The sequence below is a fragment of the Nycticebus coucang genome, chromosome 7 (assembly GCF_027406575.1).
Source record: "Nycticebus coucang isolate mNycCou1 chromosome 7, mNycCou1.pri, whole genome shotgun sequence".
NCBI classification, from domain to species: domain Eukaryota; kingdom Metazoa; phylum Chordata; class Mammalia; order Primates; family Lorisidae; genus Nycticebus; species Nycticebus coucang.
In genome coordinates, this window is record NC_069786.1 from 15839130 (window position 1) to 15863975 (window position 24846).

The window sequence follows — 24846 nt, forward strand, 5'->3', positions numbered from 1 at the left end:
CTGTGTCTGCTTACCTGGGTTGTCAGGAGTGGAGTGATTGAGAATTGGATGAAAATTAATGTAACTTTGTAGAAATTTTATGAGTCATTGTAAGTGCTTTCTCCCAATTCTATAAAAGGAAGGATGGAGCCTAAGTGATTTTTTTTTTTTTTTTTTTTTAAGGATTAAAGGGAGATGACAGTGGCTAGGAACAGAACCCTGCAGTCATCTTACACAAGATTTCTGTATGAGACTGTGAGATGAGAGACATGGCCCTTAGATGACAGTCTTTGTAGTGATGGCTAAAGATAGAATTAATTATTTCTTTGGGCTTGGGGAGAACTTTCCCTTATCTAAGATCATTTTCTGTGTAACATATGCTTGTAGTATTGTGTGAAAATGTTAAAATTGGTGTAATGGCATAAACTTGCATAGTTAAAAATACACATTTCCCCCTTAATTAAAGCTGGAGAAAAAGAGGTTATGTACTAACAGATGTCTGCTTTGCTGAAAAGCCTAAAGAAAATGGGAATTTAACTGGCTAGTAGAGTTTAGTATGGATTGATTTAGTTAAGAAATATTGAAATACAGTGTGTATGTTGAGTTCTGTGAGTTTGAGACTTCTCATCCTGGATTGTAACCAGGGTCTAGTTACAGATACAGCTTATTTGCCCAGTTAAAGAATAACACATTCTACAGAAGACTATTTCCCAGTTAATTGAATCTAGGTACCTTCCTGACAGCCCAGCCTTCTTTTAAATTTGATTATAAACGCAGGCTCACCTCATTTAAAACAGTATATTAAGTTTTCAAACAATAGATAGGCTCATCTCTTCTTAGCCTTTTGGCTAAGATCAAGTCTAGTATCAAATAATGGACTCACTTGATTTTTATCCTGCAAATACCTTTTCAGGTGAAGTACCTCTACATTTGAAGTAGCATGTTCAGCTGTTAATCTGGAAAATAAATATGCTGTTTGTCTTCTGTTCCCCTGAATTTCCAATTGAGATAGGAAATATGAATTGCCTTGTTTACTAGTATATAGATCACTTGAAAAATAACTGAATCTTATGCTGATAATGCAGGGTTATTGTTGAGACCCCCCCTCCTGTTGTGCTGTTAAATTGTGTGGATGTGGTTTGACTCCTGTACTATCACAATATTCTAAGCAGTTTGGGTTTAGGGGGTTTTCTGTATGTGTGTTTGCTTTTCAGTTTCCATTTAGCTCTCAGGCTTTCAGCTGCCAATTTTTATTCACATCATTTTACTTAATCCCTGCATCTCCCTTCTCACTGTCCTAATCCATTTAGGAAATCAGATAAGTCAGTTCCTTAGATTTGTTTCCAACTGGTAAGTAACAGCATGGAGTAGGCCTCTTTAGCGGTCAGGTTAAAAATTCTACATTAGGGGCGGCGCCTGTGGCTCAGTCGGTAGGGCGCCAGCCCCATATACCGAGGGTGGCAGGTTCATACCCGGCCCTAGCTGAATTGCAACCAAAAAAATAGCTGGGCGTTGTGGCGGGCGCCTGTAGTCCCAGCTACTCGGGAGGCTGAGGCAAGAGAATCTCTTAGGCCAGGAGTTGGAGGTTGCTGTGAGCTGTGTGATGCCACGGCACTCTACCCAGGGCCATAGAGTGAGACTCTGTCTCTACAAAAAAAATTCCACATTGGCTGCTCAATGTGTCCCTTTCTCCTTCCTTTCCTTGGGAGACATTTCCATACAGATATTTGGTGAAAGGTGTGCTTTCTCAGTGCAGGCTCTCTTGTGTGCTCTGTTGTGTGACATCTCCAGTCAATGTGGACAAGTAATAATTAACTTTTAAAAACGTGTGCTCTTCGAGGACAAAAACATAACCACTTCCATCCTCTTCCAATTTTCTTCCATTTTCTTCGTGCCCTCCCTGTGCTTGTCTCCCCTGCAGCTTTTGTGTGGCATCTAGCATAGCAGCATTGGTTACAATTGTGGTTTCTCTGGCTGCCAGGTTATTTGCCTGTAACAGGAAAATGTAAAAAGAACTAAAACTTGTTTTTGCTTTAAGCGACCTTTTTTTATAGACATGAAAATAGGAGGAGAATAAGTAAAGAAAAAGTAAACTATGAAGAGAAAGTCTTATATTTATCTACTTACTATCTCTACTGCTCTTCACTTCTTTATGTAAAACCAAGTCTCCAACTGGTATCCTTTTCATTTTGCCTGAAAATCTTCCTGTAACATATCTTGGGGTATAGACCCTGATGGTGACAAAAATTCTCTTTTTGTTTGTTAAATAAGTAAGATATTTTCATTGGATATAGAATTCTAGGTTAATGTTTTTCATCTTTCTTAAGATGTCTGGCTCAGCGCCCATAGCACAGTGGTTATGGCACCAGCCACGTTACACTGAGGCTGGCGGGTTCCAACCCTGCCTGGGCCAGCTAAACACTAATGACAACTGCAACAACAGCAACAACAAAAATAGCTAGGCACGGCACTCTACCGAGGGCGACATAGTGAGACTCTGTCTCTAAAAGAAAAAAATGTCATTCCAGGCTCAGCGCCTGTGGCTCAAGCAGCTAAGACGCCAGCCCCATACACCTGAGCTAGCGGATTCAAATCCGGCACAGGCCCACCAAACAACAATGAGGGCTGCAACCAAAAAGTAGCTGGGCGTTGTGGCGGGCACCTGTAGTCCCAGCTACTTGGGAGGCAGAGGCAGGAGAATCACTTGAGCCCAGGAGTTGGAGGTTGCTGTGAGCTGTGATGCTACATCATCCAGGGTGACAGCTTGAGGCTCTGTCTCAAAAAAAAAAAAAAATGTCATTCCATTATTTTCTGGCTTAGAGGCTTATCTGATGAAGTCTGCACGATATACCTTAGTGTGTTTTTCTTCCTGTGTGTCTTTCTTGGGAGTTGTAGAGCTGTTTGAATCTGTAGGCTCCATCAAATTTGGAAATGTTTTGGCCATCATTTTGTACATTTTCTTTTTTTTTTGTCCATCCCATCCTCCCCCTTCAGCCTGCTGGCAATGCAATTTATGTGTGTTTGACTGCTTGACACTATCCCACAAGTCTCTGAGACTATTTCTTTTACTTATTTTTTTGGCCTATTTTGTTTCTGTGCTTATTTTGTGATCAATTCTATTGCTTTAAAGTTCTCTGATTATGGGCAGCGCCTGTGGCTCAGTGAGTAGGGTGCCGGCCCCATATACCGAGGGTGGCGGGTTCAAACCCAGCCCCGGCCAAACTGCAACAAAAAATAGCTGGATGTTGTGGTAGGCTCCTGTAGTTCCAGCTACTCGGGAGGCTGAGCCAAGAGAATCACCTAAGCCAAGAGCTGGAGGTTGCTGTGAGATGTGTGATGCCACGGCACTCTATCAAGGGCGATGAAGTGAGACCCTGTCTCTACAGGGGGAAAAAAAATGTTCTCTGATTTCTGCTTTTAATCCCATTCAGTAATATTTTAATTTCAGATACTGTTTTCTGAAAATCTAGAAATTCCATTTAATCCTTTAAAAATTTTTCCTATTCTTAAAGAATGTGGATATTTTCCTTTGATATTGAACATAATTATAATAGCAGTTTTAATGTTCTTATCTCTGGTGTTTCTTAGTTGTTTACTATTTTCAGATTTCTCTCCTTCCTGATTGTGGACCACATTTTCTTGCTTCTTGTCATGTTAAGGACTTTTTTATTAGACCTTGTGTATTGTGAATGTCATGCTGTTGAGTGTCTGAATTTTGTTACATTCTTTTAAAGAGTGTCATGGTTTGTTTCTCAGAGCCAGTTAAATTACTTTTGCAGATCTCTCTAGTCTCCTTCAGGCCTGTTTTTAAGCTCTTATGGGGAAGGTTTAGTGTAATCTTCACTCTGGAAACAGTTCAACACTAATACTAAGATTTGACCTTTCTGAAGTCTCCATTAAATGCCTTGGATGGCGAACATTGCGTTTTGGCTGGTTGGAGCTTGAATGTCTTTCTACTTGTGTAAACTTTGAGAATTGTTCAGTTTATTCCTTCTTGGTCATTTTTTGCCCCACTTTGTGGAACTTTACTCACACATGTACAAGATCTAGAACTTAGGACATTTCTGAGGCTCTCTTTCTGGGTAGCTTCCTTTTTTGCTAGTCTGTTCTGTTATTTCTAGCACCCTTAACCTCCCTGAACTCTATTCTTTATTATCTCGACTGAGCAAGGCTACCAGCTTTAGTTTAGGTTCCCTTTCCTTATGTTTGGCAGCTTAGAAATTTCTCCAGGTGGAGGGTTGGGTGATTGTGTAGCTCACCTTGTTTCTTTCTTACCTTCCAGGGATCAAAATTCTGCACTACCTATGTCTAATGTGTGCAGGTAGTTATTTTACATGTTGTCTCAGGTTTTATTGCAAGAGGTTAAGTATAGTCCTTGCTATGTTACCATTGCTGCAAACAAAAATCCCAGGAATTTCATTGAAATTGTGCCACTGAAAATAATTCTCTGCAACTTAATACAGTTCTAATTGGCATGCCTGCATGTATTAGAAGACCGATGTAAATAATTTACATGGATTTTTGAGAGAAGCCTAACAGTATCTTCATGTCCCTCATTCATCATTCTACCTTTCCCATAGACTGAAACTGTTCCTGCCTTAAGCAGAGTAATGATGGTAGTTTTTCAAATGATAATGAAATAATAAGAGCAGTTGAGTGCTCTTGGAGCTTCTCAGAGGACAGCTAGGCTGACCCAGTCCTTATCACTGCTACTGCTGGCATTGCTCAGTGGGGGACCTCTCCTTTGGGTTGTTCTTGTTCTTTACATGAGACTTAAATTTTACTCTAGGAAAGACCCTTATGAACCTGCCCTGAATTAACATAGTAAATCTGTGCTCCCAGTACACTGCATATCTGAATCAGTAAAGAATTGACGTATGGATTGAAAGAAGCATCTTGGAACACATGGCGTAACAATGCAATCTGGGGGATTTAATGGCATGTTGTAAAGATATTTCCCCCACCCCAAATAAACTAAGCCACATAATTTGAAGGGCATTGTTATTGAGTTTTAAGGAGCGTTAGGGAGCATTGGGGTCCTGAGCAGTATAAAACTTGGTTGTTAATAGTTCAGCTAAAAATCAAGGAAAACAAGGTACTATTTGTATCTGTTCTGTGGTTTATAATTATTTACTTCAGACTTAATTGGTAAAGATCTTATGCCCTTTTTTAAAAGTCATGAATATTGCCAGCTATAGATGTTAGGTTTTTTTGTTTGTTTGTTTGTTTGTTTTTAGTTAATACTGTTAAGTTCTTTGTTTGGCCTCCTGAATGACTCACAGTTGCTACATAAGTGCTTGGTACTTGACACATGAGCTCTCATTTTATGTCATTATAATGTTATTTATAAATTGATTTTTAAGAACCCAGAGTTGTTTTTTCTTTGTAATTTTAAATGCAACTTTGGGAATATTGATTGGATCCACTGCTGTTTAGAAAATTTAAAAGTTAATGTGCTTATTAAAAAATATTCAACTTCACTAAAAGAACAATGAACCACAGAAAAAACATTTTTTTTCATTGACCAAATTGGTAAAAGTTTTAAAAATTATATATTCATTGTTGGCAAGGGTGTGGCAAGATGCACACTTCTTTGAAGTTTAAGAAAAATGTACATTTATAACCTTTCTGAAGATGTTTGGCAGTATACATCAAGTACTTTCATACTCTTTGACTCAGTAATATTGCTTCTACACATTTCTTTCTTAGAATTGTTAAGAGATTCAAACAAAAAATGCATCTAGGATGGTGTTTGTTGCAATACTATTTATAATGATGAAGTATTAGAAACATCCCTTCTGCCCCAAATACCAGTAATGAGTGTTTTGATTGGGACGTTTTCTAATTATGAAGTACCATACAATGATTAAAACTATGTTTATTAAAAATATTTCATCACAAAGGAAAAATAGCATATTTGAAGTAAGCAGTATAAATTATATATAGTTTTATCTCAAGCATTATTAAAAAATACCAGGCAGGCATGGTGGTTCACACTTATACTCCTAGCACTTTGGAGGCCCAGGTGGGAGGATCACTTCAGACCAGGAGTTTAAGGTCAGTCTGGGCAACATAGCAGGATTCTCTCTGTACAAAAAAAATAAAAAATGAGCTGGGCCTGGTGGGATGAGGGTAACGAGCTCAGAGGTTCAAGGCTGTACTTTAACAGAGAGAGACCCTGCCTCTTAATTAAAAAAAAGTATATGAAAGAATGGTTAGAAATGTTCCAAAATATTAAAGGTGATGATTTATGAGAGTTTTTTTTTTATTTCTTTATCTTTTCTCTGTTTTCCCAAATTGGAGTGGGAATGCATTCTGGATATGGGAAAGCAAGCGTGATCTGGATTTACTAAGACTTTCCAGGCCCTACACACGTATCTGAGATTCCAAAAGAGCAGACAAACCATTCATCTCCAAGACTAGTTGTTCGGATTAAAAAGTACTTACAGGAAAACAATTTCTATGCTTATTGTTTAGATAAAAATTTTGAAGATGAAGATTCTGTGGATGGTAATAGACCTTCCTCTGCTAGTTCTACATCATCCAAGGCCCCACCAGGCTCACGGAGAAACGTCGGAATGGGCACCACCCGCCGGCTTGGATCCAAGTCTTCAGGTAAGTCCAATCCCTGGTTGATGTTGATGTCCTGGGGTCAGCTGTGCCAGCTTTTCAAACTGGTAGTGAAGGCGTTTCCCTGTTGTGTCCCTCAGAAGTGATACAGTCCCCATATGCAGCATGTTTCTGCTTGCTAGTCTTTAATTGAATTAGCAATGCTAATAAACTGGTGGGATATAAGTTGGAACTGCAGTGTTGACCTTTGCCACATTCTGTAGGATAGAGAAGCCAACACAGAGGAAAGCATGGCTCAAAGATAAAGAACAAGTACTCACTGTGGTATTGATTGTCAGGATTGATTATCAGGATCCAGCAGTGCCTGAAACCACCGTGGGACTGGGAATAATCCAGAAATCAGATTATATTTTCTGTCTTTAAAATATATTTTGTTCTTGCAAGTGTTCCTTGTGAGACCAGGACAGCTGTTAAATTAAATAAATGGTGGGAGATTACTTCTCTGAAGCTTTGAAAATTGATTTACAAAGATTTTTCTCCCAAATCCCTTCTTTCCCACTCTTCCAGTCTAGACAGCTTATGTTTTGTTATACACAGCTCTCATTTTGCTGTCAACTTTTACATTTACATGCAAATTTCCTATTTTTTTACTCTACACTTCAGACCAGGAGTTTAATTGTTAGCTGCTGCTACACAACTTTAGTACCATTTTGCTCTTAGCATTGGGCTTTTGAGCTGCTGCTGGTAGTGGTGGTGGGGAATCCTGTGAGCTGAAAAAGCCAAAGCTGAATGGGCTACATGACTGCTGCACGAGGATTAGAATGCTGTCTCCTGATGGTTTTTCCTGATTTCCAAACTGCCCCTGCCGTATTGGTATCTTGACTAATCCTACCTGGCGCCACTCTGCCTCCTAACCCGATAGGGGAGCTGTGCCAGCTGCACAAAGTGAAGTTCATGGTAGGGATAGCCAAGGAGAAGTGTTGCTTTGTTTCTTATGTTAGTTGTTACTCTTCTTAATTCTTCCTAATCTTCTTATGGTGCATTTTAAAAATTTTTATTTTTTGTTATTGAGGTTAAAGTCACGTAACATAAAATTAACCATTTTAAAACATTTTTAGTGTTTCATCTATCTTGTACCATGTATCAGTACTTCCTTTTATGGCTGAATAATCTTACCTTTTTTGTGTGTGTGTTCTTGGGTAATTATCAGCTCCACAAACATGACTTAGAAATTTTCTGCTTTCCTTGCCATCCATCACCAATACCTTTTCCAGAGTAGCCCCCCTCTCCCTTATAGATTATGCAGAGATATCATCCCTCTCTTTTCTTTGGCTCATTCTTTCTTCATTTTGTTAACACCACAGTCATGAATGTACTGGTTGACTCTTGTCAGATTCTTGGGCACAGGGACTGTTGTTGGTCTTTGAGTCCTCTTAGGTATATGGGTACATGTGCAGAGCCTATGTATAGGATCCATTCAGGAGGCTGAGGCAGGAGAATCGCTGAAGCCCAAGAGCTAGAGGTTGCTGTGAGTCCTGTGACATCATGGTACTCTACTGAAGGCGGTAAAGTGAGACTCTGTCTCTACCAAAAAAAAAAAAGAGTTGCCCAAACTTTCAGGAAAAAATCTGTCATTTTGTTTAAAGGAAGGTGGAAGTGGCTGTGCAGTGAAAGGTAGGAAGCCAGCCTTTTCAGAGAAGCTGGGAGCAAGCCTAGGTGGCAGATGAGAGTGGTCTGGATGACCTAACCACCTGACTTCCCCCACGAAGGCTGCATTACGTTCTCCCACGATATCCTTCACAAAGTGAAGCACTCTGCATTTACGTTTCTGTTTAGTGACTAGACCATGACCTCCTTAAGCCTTCCAGGCCTTGAGCAATCAGTAACATTAGAATGAGCAACACAAGCCTTTCCCAAACCTGCAAGTCCTGCAAATCACCCAGAGAACTGGTTAAAATGAGACTCCTGAACCACATCCAAATACATGTATACTGAATAAACTTTCTAGGAGAAAGACCTGGGTGTTGGTTTCATTGACAAGCACCCTATATGGCTCTTCCTTCTGGCAAATGTGGGAAATTATCCACAGTACCAGCTCAACACTTTGAGGTTTTGGACAAGTCATGGGGTCAGAATTATAATCTGGTCTCAGGTACCCCTGAACTTTTGTGCTTCACTGCCCAGATATCCTCGTAGACAGAAACAGCAGGCTACTGGTAGAATACGGTCTCAGAACCCATGCCTTCCGTTTCCAGCTCAGGTATCTTACTCCTCAGCACAGTGTCCCAGGACCTCAGAATGGGATCAGCTGCAGACGGAGACAAGGCAGCCTGGAAAGAGTAGAGATCTCTGTCAGGACCCTGGGGCAGGCAAGGCTGGCCCTGGCTTCTCACGCCGGCTTCCTGGGAAATAAGCCCACCAGGACTCTCAGTGGACTGGCTGCGGGCTTGTTTCCACTGATGAACACAGGTGGGGATAGGAAATAAGAGGATGTGGGGACAAGGGTATGCTGAGAGGGGACAGTTGGGGGAGATGAGGAACTTAGGTTGTCTGGAACACGCCTGCCAGCTGGACTCCACCAGCTTCTCTGCAGCAGCTGGCTCCATGCCTTGCACCTCTTATGAGAGAGGGAGGTAGCCATTTCTGCCTTCCTTTTGCCAAAGTCCCAAGGCTGACTTATCCGTATGTCACCGTGGGCAGTATTCCCGCTTCTAAGATGGTGGTAGCAACAATGTCCTACCTGATCAGCCAGGCAGGCTAGAGGTTCCTATAGCACCATGATGGGGCAGCTGGGGGCGGGTAGTAGGGAGGGATGGGATTACCATATTCCAGAGTATTATTTTGCCTATGGTATTGTTACTACTTTCTGCAGTTATACTTTTCACTTGCAAGTACAAATAAAAGAATTTAAAACATTCTGCAGAATTAGTACTACCTATGTATAATGCACATCCTTATTTTTCCTTCAAAAATCTGGGCAAAAATGTGCTCATCGTATGTGGCAGAATATGGTTAACTTTTTCCAGAGGATAGCAATTAACTTTTAAATGTACAAAGCATTTTAGGATAACTTTGTAGGGGAAACTTATGCTTAAATGAAAAATTGACATTTTTATCATGAATTTGAGGAAATGGAAATGTTTTGAAATTAATATAAAGTTGCAATGAAACTGTTCATTCTTTAGAATTTTTTGATCTTCTTTACAAATTTGATGCACAGAATTCCCAATAATAACATAATGTAATTTCCTGAAGAATTAAATTTTCTCTCATTATCTGTTTATTAGGAGTCTTTCATAAGATTTACATGTTAGTACAACATAAAGCATCTAAATCCTTTAAAACCTAGACTCTGCTTACTTAAACAAGCAGTCTCTTTAAGTGGCCTCAAGCTAATGTGTATACTACAGTAGAATCACTATGTTTCAATCAGTCGTGTTTACAGTTTCATGACACTCCAAATTCATATGAAGTCTTTAATTCTAAATCTTTCGAAATGTAATTTGAATTATGTATTTTCAGACTTTTCCCAGTGGACATTTTATACATTGTTAATCTTTTACAGCTGCAAAAGAAGGAGCTGGTGCTGTGGATGAAGAGGACTTTATTAAAGCATTTGACGATGTGCCTGTAGTACAGGTGAATGAAGATATTTGCATGTGATTAAAAATAGGGGCAGACATATTCTTCAAATTTCATTTTGTAAATATACCATATGCAGAGTTCTTTACTAGATCAGGTAGTTTTTAACTATAATATTAAGACTGTAGGAGATCTGAGGTACAGAGTAGAAAATGTTGAGTCAAAAATCAAGGATCAAGATGATCTTCCAGTAAGAACAGGGGAGATGTTGGTTGTTCTAGTATTACATTTCTGAGTCAGGTCACACAAAAGAGAAAGAAATAGATGGTTAGGCTAAATGAGAGAATAAAGACACATGTTTATTTAAGGATTTTTCTAAATTTGAAGAATTTTGTTACCTGAAAAGCTATAGAGAATGGTTTAATAAAAACGTAGTTCATACCGTCTGGGATGCTTTTTAAAAAGTATCTAACAGATGAAACAAAGATTATTTGTAAAACTTGGGATAATGACACTTTTTTTTATTACTTTGTGCTTCCAATTGGAGCTAATACATTTTTTCAGCTACACTGACCGTGATTTGGATTCCTTTAGCACTTACTATTTGTTATATACAACTCTCTTTGCCACCGTGGTTGCCATATGTATATAGAGCAGGTAACAAACATCTTAGGCCCAGGTTCATCCTTAAATACTTGACTTCTAGTGGGCATCATGTTTAATTATAGCTTATTTGTCTTCTAAGTAAGATGTGGGGATAAAGGAGAACATAGATTTGAAAGTGTTTAAACACAATGTGATGTTGCAAATAATACCAAGAGTAGTAAATGACTTATACATCACTTATTGTTTTCCAGTAGGCTTCTTTCTCCTTCGTGAAGTCATCTAAGTTTATAGTAAAGCTATGTTGGAGACGGGGTTACTCACACATGGCAGGAAATCTAGGGTGGGTACACAATCACAGTGGGAAAGAAGCTCATTTCTAAGGCATTTTCTAGTTATTTACTCACAGATATTTCTTAAAAATGAAATAATTCTTTTATTCTACTTACTAAATGCTCTTGACTCGTGATGAAGAAGTAATCTTTGTTTATTCTGCAAATGTTTTTGTATTGATTGTAAATTAATTTTGTTTATAGATTTATTCTAGCCGAGACCTTGAAGAGTCCATAAACAAAATTAGGGAAATATTATCTGATGACAAGCATGACTGGGAGCAGAGAGTAAATGCTGTAAGTCATTTACTTCATGTGATTACATTTTTATTAGATTTATTTAAATATCCCAAATACTCTTATGAAAATGAAATAGCTCTTATAAATTTTAAATAGCGTATGTTTTAAATGTAAATTGCTGTGTTTGTACCTTACCTTTTTAGTAGAGTACTTTTATTTTTATTTTTAAAACATACCAATTTACACCTTTTTATGTATCTCCTGTTCTTTTAAGAAAGACCTAATTGTGGAATGTCAGATGATGGCCTCCACTCTTACTAGTAAAGATGTACTTCTGTGATTATTTGCAAGTAAAGCGGTGTTTTAGTGACAGTTTTAGTTCCTCAATGTACCTTTCTTCGTATCACTTGCTAGAAAGTGTCTCCTCTATTTTTAAAGGTAGATTAGTGAAAAGTGGGCTGAACAATAAAGTGAGAATATGTTTCTAAGGAAAGCTATTTTTTATTGGTTGGTCAATAAGAAGAGAGATGGTAAAATTGTTGTTGTATTCTGTTTGAAACTCAGACTGATGTTTGAGTTTCAAACATCATGTTAATGATGCGGTGGAGGATAATACAGAAATACTGTTATGAGTAGTTTGATTCATTAAATATGTGGCAGATTGGAGTTGGGTATGGAGGAAAGCAGTCTTAGGAAGGGCTTTTTACAAACTAAAAAGAAGGTTTTCAGTTGATTATCATTAGCATCATAGAATCTGTAAGTACACAAAGATTTTCCATTAAAAATATTTTTTGTAGAAATTGTATGTATTACAGATCCCGCATTTTAAAAATTAATCTGGTTTTATTTGCGATATATAGATTTGTTCATTGTACTAGCTAATATTTAACTGGGTTAATTCTCTCTTTCTCTCTCTCTCTCTTTTTGTTTTTCTTGAGACAGTGTCTTATATTGTTGCCCTCAGTAGAGTGCTGTGGTGTCACAGCTCACCGCACCCTCAAACTCTTGGGCTGAAGTGATTCTCTTGCGTTAGCCTCCCAAGTAGCTGGGGCTACAGGCGCCCGCCACAATGCCCAGCTATTTTTTTGTTGCAGTTGTTATTGTTTAGCAGGCCCAGGTTGGGTTCAAACCCACCTGCCCTGGTGTATGTGGCCGGTGCCTTAACCACTCAGCTACAGACACTGAGTGCGGGTCAATTCTCTTGGGAAAATAGTATCCATATCAGTTATCTTCAGTGTTCATCTTTTCTGTATTTGATGACTTCCATTGTTTCACCTTTTCTGTGTTAAGAATTGTTTTGTGTGTCTCTGAATTTTCTCTTTCCCATTAGCTAAAAAAGATTAGATCTTTACTTTTGGCTGGTGCTGCTGAGTATGACAACTTCTTTCAACATTTACGTCTTTTGGATGGAGCATTTAAACTCTCTGCTAAGGATCTGCGGTCTCAGGTAGTGCGGGAGGCTTGTATCACGTTGGGGTAAGGACTGCAATGCTCTGTATTCTCATACATACAGCATAAAATAATCTGCCCACAGAGCTTCAGAGATGGTTCCTTGAACATTTGAGCTGGGTCTCCTTAAAGTAACTTTTGACTAGTCTCTGAGACCCATTCCAGTTAATACTTCTTTCAGTACTTTTATAATATTTCCTGTCCAATTATGTAAAGTTTGAAAAAATTTAAATTTTGTTTTGTTCAGTAACATAGTACTGAAGCCTCTATTTTGAACTTGAGGCAGTTTTAATAATACGGAAAAATAAAATGTTATAAAATTTTGTTTCTCAAATTTTTCATTGATATTTGCTGGCACGATATAGTATGATTATCAGAACTTTTTTTTCTAGAAGAGTACTGTACATATAGTATTGCAGTAAAGTTGTAGCGTAGCTGCACCTGTATCAATGATCATAGCTACAGCTTGTGTTAGAATGTATGTGAGAAAGCCGGAGACCCAGCAGCAATAAGGAGGCATTAAAGCTGTTAATAAAGTTTTGGTTGTAGTCAGATATGGAAGCCTGCATATGTGGAATAAAGGGCAGAAGATAAAAAGGGCCAAGGGAGCTTTTTTGTATTAACATTTTATTAGTACGTGATCAATTTGGGATTTTGTTTTTACTACTTTAAGAATAGTGGGAAATGATTAAGAAAAAACGTTTAAGCTAATGACTATATGCCAAGTTCTTTTTTATGTATCTTACATAGACTGTTCTTTATCCCTAGATAACTTTAAATGAAGTTGCTAAAAGTTAAGTGGTTTGTATGCTTCCTTGTTTCTAAGAAGTGTAACTACAGTCCAGTATTCATTTCTTATTATAGGCATTTGTCGTCAGTTCTGGGGAATAAGTTTGACCATGGAGCTGAAGCCATTATGCCAACTATCTTTAATTTAATTCCAAATAGTGCCAAAATTATGGCCACTTCTGGTGTTGTAGCTGTTAGGTTAATTATTCGGGTAAGTATGTCGGAGGACTATACATAAAATAAGCAAATGGTAAATAATTGATAGTTAATGAGAAATGTTAGAGGCATTTAAAAAAAATATATATATATATAAATAGTTTATTCGGGTCAGATTAGAGGACTGCAGCCCAGGAGTATAGATTCAAGTTTCCCACATTTTTCATCATAGTAATTATATATAGTTGGAATAATGTCGTATGTATATTATCATCTTTTCCCCTCTTTAATTTTAACTTGAGTTTTTGTAATCCATAATGTGAATTATGAATGTGATATATAAATTATGAATGTGTTGATCATTGACTCACCGTTGGTTTTAAGTTATTTGAATTTCTGTGTCTGCTTTTGAGTTTATATTCTGTTCATGTCTCTCAGACACTACTCCTGTTCTTGCCTCCTTAATCCTGGTCCTTGCATTTTAGATATTTGTGCTTGTGGTTTTGCTGTTCATCCAAAACTTTAATTCATTGCGCATAAGCACAGGAACAAAATGTTCTCTTTAGTTTTCTAGGCACTTATTTATTTAAATTTAAATAATTCTTCAAGTAACTTATGTGTAAGTTTTCACCAAAACCTAATAGTTCACAAAGGCTTAAAATGAAAATTTTCTGTATTACCTCCTCCTGCCCATCCCACCACTACCTCCAGTCCTTTCCCCAGAGGCAACTCTTGAAACTTTAAAGCTTGATGGTGTTGATTAAAATCTATCCATAACATTCTTTATTATTGTTGGTTACTTTGTATTATTATTAGTTCTTTCTTGCACTATCTGTTAAACCCAAAGTCATTTTTGTATATTTGTATATCCACTGAAATAGTATCAAAGTATATTGGTCTAACAACTTTTGAATTCACTCAAATCTGAACTGCTCAGATAATTTAGACTTCATACTTTAATTTTAGACTTAACGTGTTGCCTCTTCCTGACTCTGTAAATTTTTTAATGGCCTCTAGCAAATCTAGTGAAATTTTTTGTCTTTTTTAAACTCACTGACATTCTAATCTGGAAATATATGTGTTGTGAATAGGTTAGTAAGGAAGTGGTTCTCTTAGTTCGTTTCATTTTTGTATTTACAAATGTTTACCTCCGTTTTTTCTTCTTTTCCACAGCATACACACATCCCTAGGCTAATACCTGTCATAACAAGCAACTGTACCTCTAAGTCTGTTGCAGTTAGAAGGTAAATTTGTAAAGGATTTTATCATTATCTTTGACTTGTTTAAAAGCCAAAACAAATTCCAAATCTCCCTCCATGGATAAAACCTTATACAATATAATATAATGCTTAATATAATAAGTACCTCGGGGTGTTGCAGAATCAAGATCCAAATATTTTGGAAAATGAATTTGGACAAGTTCTATTATGTTTCTCTGTGTGTGTATGTGTGTGTATGCGTGCACACATGCATATATGTATATGAGGGAGTGAGGCAGTTTGATGGGAGGGAGAAGGGTAGAGGACCCCCGTTTCCTGAGGTCCTCCTACCTGTGTCTGCACCATTGACAGTGAAGGCCATAACTACATGGAGGAAGAAATATCATAAACATCAACAGTAATAATTTCTTACCAACATGGGTAAGAGGGGGTACATGTTTGCATCTTCTGTGAGTGATTTCTAGAATTCTGAATCCTGACAGTCATTTTCAATTGGGCTTTTATGGAAAATACACCCCGAAGATACTACTGGCAAATACACCTGAATAACCAGAGAAGGCTTTGTGTCCCAGTCTCTTATCTTGTCATGCGTCCTGTCGAATTTGCCCTAAAGGAATAAAGACTGTTCTCTTAGCTAGATCTATGATTCTTAACTATGGAGTTGTAGAGTTTTAAGAGTCTGCTAAAAATCTGTGAACCCTCTTCCCAGCAAAATGTGAATACATGACATAGTTTTGTGTAGGTTTTTAGGAATTTCATAGATGTGACAAAAGCCTCTCAATGGACCCTATCAGAAGCCTTGTAGAGTAAATTAACGGTGGGCCTCGGCAGGGCCTTAGCTGCCTACTTTTTGCCTTCTTTCTTGGGGTGTCACATTGGTCCTACCAGGCTTCTATGGGTTAGGGGACCCTTTTATGCATGAAGTAGCCCTGTGTTTGTCTTTTTAAAAATTTATTTTGTTAATCAACCAGTGAAAATGTATGTATTTATGGTATACAGTGTTAATACTATATATGTGTATAAATTGTGGAATTTCTGAATCACACTATTTAACAAATGTATAACCTTACATACTTATTAGGGTGAAAACACTTAAAATCTATTCTCAGTGCTTTTAAGTATACAACATGTTAACTGTAGTCACTATGATGTGAATAGATCTCTCAAACGCCTTCCTCCTCCTCCTATCTGACTGACTGAAATTTTGTGTCCTCCCTAATCCCCCAATTCCCTAGCCCCTGGGAACCACCATTCTTCTCTCTGCTTCTGTGGGTTCACCTTCTTTTTAGATAGCACACAAAAGTGAAATCATGCAGTATTTGTCTTTCTGCGCCTCGCTTATTTCATGTGGCATAATGTCTTCTATGTTCATCTGTGCTGTCTTAAACGATAGGATTTCTTTCCTTTTTAAGGCTAATAGTATTTCATTGTGTGTATCACATTTTCTTTGTCCATTCATCCGTTAATGGACACTTAGGTTGATTTCCTATCTCAACTATTGTGATAGTACTGCAGTAAACATGGGGGTACAGGTATCTCCTCAACATACTGATGTCGTATCCTTTGGATATAAATCCAGTAGCAGGATTTATAGCCATCTTATTAATAGCTGCTTGAAAGGCAAGAGAAAGAAAAGAGGAGCAATCTATCTGAAGTCACGAAGAAAGAAATTTATTTCTCTCACTGAAAAAGCATGATTTCTGACAGTGTGCCCAGTGCCTATCCCTGAGGAAGGCTCTTTGGCTTTGACCTACAGTTCAGCTTGTCTTTGAGTAATAATAGAGCATTTTCAGCTCCCAAGATAGAGGGATGATTATGAACTTCAAAACTTGACAGACTTCTTCCCACTTACTGATTATTTGACACACAAGGTGTAAGAGTTGTTCTGAGGATTCAGTCATTTAGGATAAAGGAGCCTGACATGTAGTGAAAACTTAATAAATGGTAATCATTACTAGAATACGTTGCTACTGTTGCTGCTGTTACTGTCATCTCACTTTTGTTTTAGGTTTCCACCAGAATTGAGAAAAGCGTTTCTCCTTTATGTAACACAGAGCTTCTCTGGTGAGATGACACAGCTTCCACTTTGTTGTGGAACATTGCAGGATGTTTAGGGGATTAGTCAGCCTGGGCTGCCATGACCATACCACAGACTGGGGGGCATAACAACAGACGTGTATTTTTCACAGTTCTGGAGTCTTTAAGTTCAAGATCAGGGCGCCGGCAAGGTCAGATTCTGGTGAGGGCTGTCTTCCTCGCTTGCAGATTATCTGCCTTTCATCTGTGTCCTCACTTGGGGGAGGGGGAGAGAGGGAGGACAGAGTGAACTATCTGTTGTCTCTCTTTTTGTAAGGACACTAATCCCATCTCATCACAACTCCTCCCCACCAGTGACCTAATCCAAATAGCCATTCCGTTGGGAGTGAAGACTTCAACATATTAAGGGGAGGCAGGGGGTTGTCTATAGCATTTAGCAGTTCTGGCCCTTGTCATTAAATACAAGTAGCAACCTATAGTCACTATGACGATAGAAATGGTGCCCCTCACCAGTTCTGAATTCTACACCAAGTTGCTGTTTCTGTAGTCAGAACCATGTGTCTGAATGCTGAAAGAAGTAATAGGGACCATCTAGCCCAGTCCTTTTCCCTTCAGAAAAGTAGAGAAAGCTTAGGAGGGCAACGTAATGAAGGCAGTGCACTTTTGTCATGTGTACTATATCTAGCTTTGCTTTGTAGCCTTGGTAAGAGTTGAATTACACACATTCTGCCTTTATGAAGCTTGAAGTTTGGCTGGAGAGATTAAAAACAATAATGCAAAAAATAAAAACAATAATGCAAAACATTGTAAGATTGAGTGACAACACACACATTGTGGAGTTATGAATGCAGGCAGGGTGGTGATTAAAGCCAGTGGATATAGTCCCAAGAAGCTTTATAGATGAGTTGAAAATTGGGCCACTGAAAGGTGAGTAGGTATAGATGAAGAAAAGAGTCTGAAGAAAAGTCTAGAGTAGGAAGTGACATGGGCAGGAGGGTGGAAGGATGAACGTGGCCTTGACTGGGGAGGGTGACGGTAAGCAATGCATGTAGTTTGGTGGTGTTTCCTTTGAGCAACCCTGCCTTATCAATAAGCTTCTTGCCCCCACCACTGCCAGTGCCGGGACCACGCTGCATGTCTCTTGGCCCCTTGCATTTCCAACGCACCATAACTGTTACTCGTCTCTCCTCTTCTTTGGACTGTCTTGGTTGTTATCATTGTATCTCTAACATCTAGTATAGGGTGAGGGGCTATTAAAGATTTATTGATTAATTAATTGCATGGATTATAAGTTGTGAACTGGGAAGACCATGGGAAAGAAAGTCTGGTCATTTAGAGAAAAATTACCTTTTGATTTATATACTTGAATGAACTCCTAGGACTATTAAGATTTACTCCAGCAAAAATAGGAACCCTGGATTTAGGAAAAAGAAAATTTTAAAGAGATCGGACTGTAAGTGGTGATGCAATTCAAAGGAAATTAGACTGGAATTATTTTTGTCCACAAATCAGACAAAGAGAAATCATAAAAAAGTGAAAAGGCTTGAAAAGGAAGGATATGGAAAGATTGGTGGGAGGAAAGCAGCTGAGTAGGCAGTGAAAATCTGTTCTGAGCACCACCTTGGACCTTCTTGGCATGAAAATTTGGGGAACAGTTAGTTTTTGGAGATATCTTTACTTTTTGTGTTGAGCATTTTCTGAAATAAGTACAAAGACCTAATTTTGGATTGTATAACAATGTTCTGTGCTTGTGCATCTTCTATATTAACATTATTTAAGGTAGTATAGAAACAAATAATAATGATAGGTCCTTTCAGCAATGTCACCTTGAAGTCCAAGTTTCTGATGGGAATGAAACTGTTGTATTCTATCCCGATGGCGCACAGAGGTGCTTGATTACTTTCATTTACTTTGGTTTTCAGTCAGTTCTGATTCCTTCTTCTTGTTCCATTTTTCTAACCACAAAATTTGGAAGAAATTTCCTAATTACATAAGGTAGTGTTGGGTCATTTAAGAAAAAAGCTGTTTCATTTTCATTAACATATGTAAGTTACATATTTCTTTCTTAACACTTTTCAGGCGCTGTTTTGAATTTTTAGATTTGCTTTTACAAGAGTGGCAGACACATTCACTGGAACGGTGAGTATCTGATTTGAAATTGTGTTTTCCTCTCAACTGAATTAGAGCGTGAAAGCCTCAATGAGTGGGTCTAGCGTACTTCTATAAGAAATGAAGGAATCTAAGCGTTTGTTTGCATGACTTTTGTTATTTTACTGATATAAGCTGCTTAATGTGGGCAGCAGTTCTTAGTGAATTTTGTTGGTCGAAATATTAGTGTGCCCAGAGATGTGGGCACATTTGCACTTGGAAAGCTGCAAAGCCAGGACTAACTCTTTACTGACTCCGACCTAGCTTAGTATTCCAGTCCACTCCAATGAGGTAAATGTTTAAGGCAAGTTGTAACTCTTAGATCCTTAAAGGAGTTTCACTCATTTGAAAGTTTTTCTTTTTTCTTCCTGTGTACTTGACGTAGGTAACCTACTTAATAGTAAGTTGATTACCTCATAATTTTTACAGAAGCAAGTTCTGACTATGGAAAACAGGGATTTATTGTTTGGGTTCATAAAAGATCGGTCTAAATAAGTATTGGGGGTGGGTGGGCAGAAATCAGCTGTTATTTTAAAAACTCCCCCAAGAGTGTAGGTTATTGGGGTGAGTATGGGTTGGGGATGAGTGAAGGTCTTGGGTGGGAATGTATCCTTAGGTGAGTATGGGTTGGGGATGAGTGAAGGTCTTGGGTGGGAATGGAAATTTAGGTCCTGCAGGAGTGTTCTGCTTCAGCCAGCTGCCTGTTAATGGTGCGCCTTGGTACCACGGCTCTTTTAAGTTCCACACGACCATTTTGACCATTAATACATCCTGATCAGAGAGCACTTAACTGCTCTCTGACTGCCCTCACTAAATTTTTCAAACCTGTTTTCATCTGCATAAAACCATACATTATGATTGTTAACTCTTTTCTTTTCTAAATATCTAGACATATATCAGTATTAGCTGAAACAATAAAGAAGGGAATACATGATGCAGATTCTGAAGCAAGGATAGAAGCTAGAAAGTAAGTTTTTGTTGTGTTTGTTGCACTTTTTATTTTTGCATGCATTTTATGGATTGACTTAATTTAAAGCCCATTAAGTTATTCAAACATTTTATTAATCATGATTTTTAAATACGACCCCAAAAGGCCATGGACTGTTCTCTGTTTAGAAGGTTGACTGAGTGATGGTATCTGGATATAAACAGGACTGTGGTAAACAATAGAATGTTTACTTTTAAGTTTATGAGAAATTATCACATAGATGAGAAATTATTTGTATGTATACTCAAAGATTTTTTTTTAACTAACTAAACATTATTAAAAGTCATGTCAAAGTCCAAAAGTACTTCATAGATTTGCCATGAAAAACCGTGGTCACAGGGGATTCTCTCCCTGTGTTCTCTTCTTTCCAAGCATCAAGTGGTTGCTTGGTGAGTGTGGATCACGGTGAGGGGAGTTATATTGACCTAGAGCGCAGGATTGTCACGATGGTAACTTGCTGTTTCTCTCGCACAGTTGAGGTGGTTTTGCCATTAGGACTGGCATGTTCCAGTCACATAGCCATGATCTTTATGCCCAATACCTACCTCTTTGGGAATAATTTTGCTGCTGTGACTATAAATACCAGAAATTTCATATTAAGGCTTCGCGTGTCTTCAGCAGTGCATAGATAACTACTGCTGGTTTTGCATCTGTGGCTATTTTTTCTGTATTCTCATAGTTGACCAGGTCTTCTAATTGACACAAGTGAAAATCTAGTCTTACTATCCTGCAGCATCATGGTTTTCCTTAGCTGCATTAATACATCCTGATCCAGCACTTACTGCTATCTCATTGCCCTCACTAAATTATATTTCTCTGAAACTAAGTTTTTAGCTTAGTTTCTGAAGTATTTGCCACAATCTCATCTTAGGTAATTCTTACCAAATAAGTGACATAATTAATAGCTGCTAAAAACTATTAGGAATGAATTTGCTAATGATCTCCTTGTGCTGTGTTTATCCTTGTATGGTATCCCTCCATTTTTCATAGTTCTTTAATCATAATGTAATATAGATTTCAAGTAACTCGGAACGTTTTTTTCTTCTGTACATACTATCTACGGCAGTTTTATATACCTCAAATCAAGGAATGTCAAATTGTGTTTATAAAAGCTACCATTAATGAATCTATTCTGTGTTCTAGGTACAATTCTAGATGTTCAGCTACATTGAGCCCTAAGGCTCCCCAGTCTTGCAATTTAGGCCTTTTAATTCTCATTTTGTAAATGAAGCAGAGGTTCAGAAATGTTGAATATCAATTTGGCCAGTGTCAAAAGCCAGTAAGTTGTGAGGCCAAGATCCATCCCCGGCCTCCCTTGCTCACCCTCTCCTCCTTATACCATGCTGCTGTGATTAGCAGGTAAACTGAGGCTTCTCATCAGATGTTACATGGTATACTCCAAAGCTCAGCAAAGGACCTGGTAAGATCCTCAGACTAGACTAAGGATTTATGTATTTTCCCTAGATGTTATTGGGGTTTCCACAGTCACTTCAGTAGAGAAGCAGAGCATTTATACCACACCTTGGAGTCATCCTACCAGAAAGCCCTGCAGTCCCATCTGAAGAACTCAGACAGCATAGTGTCTCTGCCTCAATCTGACCGCTCATCTTCTAGCTCCCAAGAGAGTCTGAAGTAAGGAGTTCATCTTTGCTTGTCATTAATGTGAGAATTTGTATTGAAAACTTTGCTGCCTGGAAACAAATTACAGCTATGTTTATATAAGAATGTGCCTGTTAAAATCCCCCCTTTTCAGGCGGTTCATGGTAATAGGTAATGTACCACGGGGAATGGTAAGATACAGGTGGCCTTAGTCTCTGCCATAGTGTTTTTCAATACACTGTACAGAATATAGAACACAGTTTTAGAATAACACAAGTGAATTATTGAGTAGTGTGAACTATATACAATGCTTCATACATAGAGTCTTCTAAAAGTAAGTAAGTGCGATCCTAGAAATGGAAGGCATTCAAAACCTAGGACTTACTATATCGTCATCTTCACTCTTTATTTCTACTTTCTGTCTCAGTTACTACTTTGGTCTCTATGGGTCTCTATGATGAATGGTAGGCCAAAATATATTGCTAAATCTTTTTTTTTTGAGACAGTCTCATTTAGTCACCTTTGGTAGAGTGCCATGGTGTCTTAGCTCATAGCAACCTCAAATCTTGGGTTCAAGTGATCCTCTTGCCTCAGCCCCAGGTAGCTAGGACTACTAGGGCCCACCACTCTATTTTTTAGAGATGGGGTCTGGCTCTGGCTCAGGGTGGTCTCGAACCTGTGAGCTCAGGCTCCCACCTGCCTCAGTCTCCCACATGCTGAGATTATAGGTGTGAGCCATTACGCCCGGCCCTATATTGCTAAATCTTTTTTGGAATTTGGGGGATTATAAGATTGCGTTTCATATTGGTCTGACAAATTCTGAAAACTCTGAAATACTTCTTCCTTATCATAATTTCCTATTGTGGTTCGTACTTATATTGAGACAGGTAAAGTACATATTTGATAATAAACACACATTATGCCTTTATTTTTAGCCGGCCGCTCTCTGCCAAAAGAAGTCCTACTGGAAGTACCACATCTAGAGGTAAGAATAACTGACCCTGCAGAGAAGGCAGCTGTGGGAGGCCCACCTCAGCCTCTGTGCTCAGCTCCTCCTCAGCTCAAGATAGTGTGCTGCTCTGCCTCTGCTTAGACTCTGCTCAACAGAGCTCCACTTGCTCAGGCCCAGTTGCCGCTGAAGACAGCATTGTCAGGGTGACTCAGGCAGGAATGAAGCTCTGTGACCTTTGCTCTCCACCTCCTACCAATGTGTCCATACTGCCACAAATTATGCTTCTCCTTTCTCTGATCCCTTGATAAGTGAGTAAAGACAGCTTGTGATGCTTTAATCTGCAGCGGCAGCATGGTGGCTGTTAGGGGTGGGAGAGTGCTGTAATCTCTGAAAGGCAGAGGACCTCTAATAAGAGTACATGACACAGTTATGTCACTTTATGAGAAGACTGGCCAGATGGCAATGATTTTCATTACTTCACTTCTTTTCATATTAACCAGAAGTTTGGTTCATTTCCTTTAGGTTTATTGTCTTTGATTATAAGAAAACAAACGTAATGGATAAATTATAGTTGAGGTCACTTTAGTTTTCTTCAGCATTGCCTAAACTCTGTCTTCAGTGCCTAGGAGAAGTTGTTGGTCAGTCTTATGTACACCAGCATTTATTAAAACATGATCCTTGTTTTCAGGAAAAGCAAAACAGTATCAAGTTTTAACAATATATGTTTAAAATTCTATGGAGTCCTTACTAATGTTTCCTCCTTCACCACTAAAGCTTCCACAGTTAGTACCAAATCTGTGTCAACAACTGGGTCCCTCCAGCGGTCTCGAAGTGATATTGATGTGAACGCAGCAGCCAGTGCCAAATCTAAAGTCTCCTCCTCTTCGGGCGGGATGCCTTTCAGCTCTGCAGCAGCTTTGCCTCCAGGGTCATATGCATCCTTAGGTAACATAACCTCCATCATCTTTTCCCTCCTCTTCTGCTGTTTGGGATGACTTGTACCTCTTAGCAAATTACCCAAACCCATAATTAAAGAAATCTTCACTGTGGCAATGCTGATATTTAAGTATAAATAATATCATGCACTTACTGCTGGTTAACAGCCACCTTTGTTGAGTGGTCTCTTTCTTAGGAACATCATTCATTTTAATGAGTCATTACACTCGTGCTCACGGTGTGTGGCATTGAGCATGTCCTTCCCCCAGCTCACTTCGTCCTTATGTGTAGACAGCCCAGCCAGTACCTAAACCACCTTCCATATTGCCAGACCTGGGTTTTCTACCCTCCTGACACTGGTGGGAGCATAGCCAGAAGGCTTCACTGAAGGATTCACCAAAGAGATGTTTCTCAATTTGAGAGTATAACCATAGTGAAGGAGGGTGGGGCTGGAGGTAAAGGAGGGATGCCAGGAGGACTACAGGAAAGTGCGATGGCTCATTAACCAGGATGACCACATGTGTACCAAAAACTGTTGTCCTTCTGTGTGTCATCTTGGGAGGGGCATGCTCTTTAATGATTGCCCCAAGGGAGTTTTAAAAAATTATTAAAGTAAAACTTTAATATCTGACATAAGTAATACATGAATTACTAATTTTTTAAGCTGAACTTAAAACCTACTATGTGTAAGCCAGGGGTGTCCAACTTTTTTTTTTTTCCTCTGCTGCACATTAGATGAGTAAGAGATGTTTTGGACCTCACGTTAAATACACCGACACTAATGTAAGCTGATTTGCAGAAAAAAAGGTTCATGAACACTTTTCGTGATATCGGACACCGTAATAAGGAAAAAAGTTCTCACAAAATCGGCATGTGGGCCACAGGTTGGATACCCTTTGAAGCCAAAATCTAGTGACTTAAGTGTTTCTCTTTTGGATTTTAAGGAAATTAATAAAATTTAAACTTCAGGATATATAGAGATTAAGTTACTTGTATGGCTTACAATGAGTTCGAAAGTCAGCTCTAAAACTAACATTCTTAAAATATCTTGGGTATAGGCAGCACTGTTGAGTGAACAGCACTGTGCTATGACGATTCCTGGGTCTGCTGCTCACTAGCTTTGGGAGAGAACAGAATCTTTGAGTCTGTTTTTCTTACCCATAAATTACTTAAAATAATAACCACCTAAAAGAAATTATATAAAGGTTCTTTATAAGTTGTTGTCCTATAAAAAGGGAAGAAAGTGTGATTACGACAGGAACATTA

General features: G+C 38.6%; 1 protein-coding gene and 1 pseudogene across 36 annotated transcripts in view; both read left to right on the top strand.

Annotated features, from left to right (window-relative positions):
* Positions 1-24846, top strand: part of CLASP1 (cytoplasmic linker associated protein 1) — a 307493-nt gene that overhangs the window by 166893 nt on the left and 115754 nt on the right. For all 36 annotated transcript variants that reach the window (XM_053596856.1, XM_053596855.1, XM_053596870.1 and 33 more), the window contains 11 exons: positions 6457-6594; positions 10115-10188; positions 11271-11363; positions 12637-12782; positions 13620-13755; positions 14874-14944; positions 19037-19096; positions 19995-20072; positions 21558-21725; positions 22628-22677; positions 23419-23589. In XM_053596856.1, coding sequence (XP_053452831.1) covers positions 6457-6594; positions 10115-10188; positions 11271-11363; positions 12637-12782; positions 13620-13755; positions 14874-14944; positions 19037-19096; positions 19995-20072; positions 21558-21725; positions 22628-22677; positions 23419-23589 — 1185 coding nt within the window. The remainder of the gene's footprint in view (positions 1-6456; positions 6595-10114; positions 10189-11270; positions 11364-12636; positions 12783-13619; positions 13756-14873; positions 14945-19036; positions 19097-19994; positions 20073-21557; positions 21726-22627; positions 22678-23418; positions 23590-24846) is intronic.
* LOC128591125 (uncharacterized) lies at positions 808-889 on the top strand (annotated as a pseudogene).